The 5,064-nt window shown below is 32.8% G+C and overlaps 1 protein-coding gene across 1 annotated transcript in view; it reads left to right on the forward strand.

Annotated features, from left to right (window-relative positions):
- LOC111089650 overlaps window positions 1-5,064 on the forward strand; it is a gene marked incomplete at its 3' end in the record, with an annotated part of 24,947 nt that overhangs the window by 14,796 nt on the left and 5,087 nt on the right. The window contains exon 5 of the mRNA XM_022402538.1: window positions 677-799. Coding sequence (XP_022258246.1) covers window positions 677-799 — 123 coding nt within the window. The remainder of the gene's footprint in view (window positions 1-676; window positions 800-5,064) is intronic.

The following is a 5,064-nucleotide window of genomic DNA, read 5'->3' on the forward strand; positions in this document are numbered from 1 at the left end:
GCTACATTATTATACATACAGGGAAGCAACTGAACTATAGCTACATTATTATATATACCAGGAAGCAACTGAACAATATCTACATTATTATATATACCATGAAGCAACTGAACTATAGCTACATTATTATATATACCAGGAAGCAACTGAACTATAGCTACATTATTATACATACGAGGAAGCAACTGAACTATAGCTACATTATTATACATACGAGGAAGCAACTGAGCTATAGCTACATTATTATACATACCAGGAAGCAACTGAACTATAGCTACATTATTATACATACCAGGAAGCAACTGAACTATAGCTACATTATTATACATACCAAGAACCAACTGAACTATAGCTACATTATTATATATACCAGGAAGCAACTGAACTATAGCTACATTATTATACATACTAGGAAGCAACTGAACTATAACTACATTATTATATACCCAAACTAAACTGTAACACAGTTACAGTTACTTCAGTATTTTCTGGTAATAAATTGGATTACAGCCAATGCAATAAATCAAGTAATAAAGTAAGTTACAGACATAGATATTTTATCATTTAACTATATTCTTGAAGGAAAATATTATTTATTTCATTACATTTTTTAAAATACTGAAGAATTTGTGCTAATATAAACTTCCTATTGTAAAAGTTTATTGACTTTAAATAGGTGTTGGAAGAAAACGGTGCTTGAGATTTTTCAGCAGAACTGGTAGGTTACCTAAGGAATGGCTTATTATGTTGAAGGCGGGAGCAGGGGATCTAAGAATGTTGGACCATCTGTTACAAGATAGTAAGTGTTGTTCTTGTACAGAATTAACTCTTAGTGTGTTGCAATGATATATGTAAAGGCCTTGACCGGTTTAATTGAAATGATTAACTCTACTGAATGGCTAGCACCATTTTTGAAAAGGAATGTGTTATTTTAACAATAAGCTCATTGTGTTTTTTCTATAAGTATTTACACTTTTCCAGTTTTATTTTTATTTGGACAAACATAAATGTTTTATTTCTTTGTGCACACAAATGTTTACTTACTCTAGAATTCAAAGTGTTTATTTAATAACACGTACATATATTTCACAGTTAGTTTTATATATATTTAAACGATTTGAATCACAAGCTTAAATAAATAGTGTTTTGTTTGTATTAACATACAAAGTGATTAGCTAATTTATATGCTTACATAATCACACATCACTTGCTAACTACTATTATGTATAAGTCTAGACAGAATAATGTACCTATTTAGCATTTAATTCTTTATGTTTATGTGGAACATGTTTATTTGTTGAACAGTTTTATACATATATGTACACAAACACATGTGTAGAAATGCAGTTTACCTATTCTTTTATAAAAATAACACTTAAGTTTCATAATTTTTATAGATACAAAAATGTACTTAACAAGCTTTGTAGACTTACATTGTGTGATCCAGTGTTTGTTCAGCTTTTTGACAAACGCTTAAAATGTAAAGAAATGGAATGATCATAAGAATTTATAACATTGTAGCTGTGGCAAGGCAAAAATCATATCAGTCACTACCCCTTTGAAATCAGACATTTGATGACGTGTCATGTGATGTGAAGTTCAAGTTATTGGTGATTTAAACTAAGCTTGTAAATAAATATTTGGTAGAGTTGACTTAACATCTTTACACTATTAAATTTCATTCAGTTGCATTTGTAAAATCAAATGTTAAAAGATCCAGATGTATGCTTAACAATTTTTAAAGTTATTTTAAAGGTATTTTTAATGTTTAGAGTCAGTACATGGGATGCAATCCACCTCTCCAAAGCATAGTTTAAATTCTAGTTGGGCCTGAATTCTGGATGGTGGGTATTATCCATTAGGCTAAAAGTCAGGGCACATTGCATCACTGTATGGCATCTAAAACGATCTTATTTGTTTGGGATTAATGGTACCACTTTGCAGGATGTACAGCTTGGTACATGCACCAGTGCTCAATGCATGTTCCTATTCACACCATATTTCCACCAACATCACATGGGTCATAAAAAGTGGGCTTGGATGTGGTTTTTGATGTTTTCCATATGAATATGTACCTGTTATCTGGCAAAAGTGAAATTAGACAGATTTTTATAAATAAGATTGTTCTATATATCTTTTGTCCACTGGACATATTCTTGGTACCATTACAGATGATTAGTTTTTTTACCTTTCTGTGAACAATATGCACTCAGATTGGTGTTTGGCATACAGGTAGACCTTGTGGATCCTGTACAAAAGGTATCCAAGTGAGGCTGTTAATATCAGTCATGGCATTTGTACTGTGTATGATTGTGGTGAGCTAGGATCTGCATACAGCACTCATCTGTTTGAGTTGTGGATGATGGCTCCATCTTATCGTGTGTTTGAGTAGCTTTACCATTGGTTTCATGTTTTATTAATGAAAATTTTAGTCAAATTGCTAGAGCCTTCCATAACCTGCAGTATTTCTTTCATGTGTGTCTCACCTGAGTTATATGCCACATATCTCCAACACCAACTTGTCACTTAATTGTTTATGAGTTAGGGAAAAGCATTCATTCAACAAGTTTGGCTACATATTGTTTTTCAAACCATAACTTCCTTCAAAGTGACCAAATTACATAAAGAAAAAAAACAAGATGGATTCTCCTTAGTAAAGAATTACTCACAAAATTTGATTTTGTTGTAACTTCTGTTTCTATGTCTTGTTATACTTAAAAGAGATTTGTAGTTATCATCCATCTGTGAAGACCAAAATTCCTTTTTTTGATCTCCAGTTTTGTATTCTCTAGAATAGTGGTCTCACTGCTTTCTTACCAGCAGAATCTACCTTTCATTACATTATTTCCCAAGATCTACCATAAAAATTGTTAACAAATACTTAGTAGAATTTATGAAAAATACAGTACCACATCTAATGTACAGCTGCTACTGTGCATGCTTTGAATTTTACATGGTTAATCAAGTGAGGGAATGTGTTCAGAACTCAGCCAGCAGGACTTCACTCAGTTTAGAGATGTAAATGCATACCTCTTTGATTACATATAGCTTTGGTTAAAAAAATATGAATAAATAAAGAAAAATCCTGTGATCTGCTTTCTGGTTGGAGACAACTGCTCGAGAACCATTAGCTACATTGAAGGGTTGGATACATCTTACTCTGTCTTCTCTCAATGGGTATTTCTAATGACTAGCTCAAGTGGGGTTTTCTCTTCTACACCTGTTTGTATGGCAGAATTTTTGGTTCTTACAACTTGGAACTATATTCTTGTACAGCAGTTGTATATCTCCATCTTCCACCATAATGTGTCCAAGTGTCAGGTCTTTGTTTCACAGGTCAATTTTGTCTTGTTGAGTAGTTGATCATCTTGTTTAGGTCTTCCAGGAGAAGTTTTACAAGACTCAATGTTTTATAGATCTCCTGTTGCCCATGACAGTTTAGGTAATCAATTTCTCTTTGAGAATTCAACCTTTCCTTCTGTTTCATTTTCATTTGTCTAGTGGCATTTATGTGTACTTGTAGTTTTTCTCAATATTTATCACACTTGGATTTTACAGGTTAAGTTTTTTTTTACAGATTAAATGTCCTTTGAAGGCTTCTGAACTTTTGAACTTGGGTATTATTCTTGTACTCAAAGATCATTTACCTTCTTCCATTTGAATATTACCCATAATCAGATATTTACACCACTTATGTTTTTTTGACTGTATTGGACAGATCACCTTTTGCTGTATTTGGATGTGTTTATGAGGTATGTGGCTTTTCTATCTCTCTTTTTGATGAGTTAGGACCCTATACATCTCCCCTTTTTCTTTCATAGATTTACTAATCTTTTTGTCATAACTAGAGAAGCATGGATACTACCCGGCCAGTTATTGGGCTACCTGGTAATACTCGGCTCTGCCCAAGTGTCAAAGTTAACAGCCAAATCTGGAAATTGAAAATGGCATCTAAGCCCTAATCTTTGTGGCAACTTGTGCGGTAGTGGAAGTTACAGTCAATAATTGGTTTAGTTAAAAAAACGTGTTCTGAGCAACAAAGACTGACCACCTGCTTAATGTTGGAGATTCAGAGAACAATAGAGGTTAGGGTTTGAGAAGTTGGGGCTAGGCATTAATTGGAATAATGATTCCAGAAGCTGTTAACATCACTGTTTCTGTGTTTACTTTCACTGGCCTCACTTTTGGAAGTCAAATGAGGCTCAATTTCCCACAATGGCCAGGATAGCAAGCTGTTATCTCTCTGCATATCCAACCAGTGTAGACAGCGAACAGGCTTTTAGTACTGCTGGCAACATTATCACATACAAAAGGTCAAGGCTTTTACCCGAAAATGCCGAAATGCTACTGTTCCTTAAGTACAATTTAAACAAATTCCAAAAATACAGACATTTTGTATTTTTGGAATTTGTTTCTAATTTTTGTGTATGTTTTTTTTTTGGGGGGGAGAACCTGACCCCGGCCCAAAGCTAAGAGCCTCTTATCTTTTCAATTTGCTAAGATATTGCTCGTGTAATAAATCAAACACAGTAGCATCCTGCCCCCCTTTTTACATTTTTGGAAATGCTCATTTATATACACTTCTCTATATGACATGAATAACCAATTGGAAGGTCAGAATTTCTCTCTCTAGTGGCTTTCTCAGCCATTTTAATGGACTTGGCACCATTTATTTCTTTTGAACCAATATCTCAACGAGGTAGGGTGTGTCTTTAGTCTGCTCGAAATTTCATATTTTTTTAGACTAAATTACATCTTAGTTAGTAAGCTTGATAAATTATAGTGGAATCCTATGGTATTAATGTAGTAATTTATGATTTTTTTAGTTTTTTAAATGTATATATATATAAAATCTAAAAAAATATATTTTGTTTCATATCCTCCATATGCAATTTTTTTTTAAAGGCTGAGCAACCTACATCAAGCAACAACTGAGTTCAAAAATCATAACTAGAAGAGATAATTGTTTGCATTACTTCTTTAGTTACTGTGTTCTATGTTTTAAGGAAAATAAGTTTAAGAACTTATTTCAAAATAGTAATAATCTATATACATATATAATGT

This window comes from Limulus polyphemus, unplaced genomic scaffold, assembly GCF_000517525.1.
Source record: "Limulus polyphemus unplaced genomic scaffold, Limulus_polyphemus-2.1.2 Scaffold6902, whole genome shotgun sequence".
NCBI classification, from domain to species: domain Eukaryota; kingdom Metazoa; phylum Arthropoda; class Merostomata; order Xiphosura; family Limulidae; genus Limulus; species Limulus polyphemus.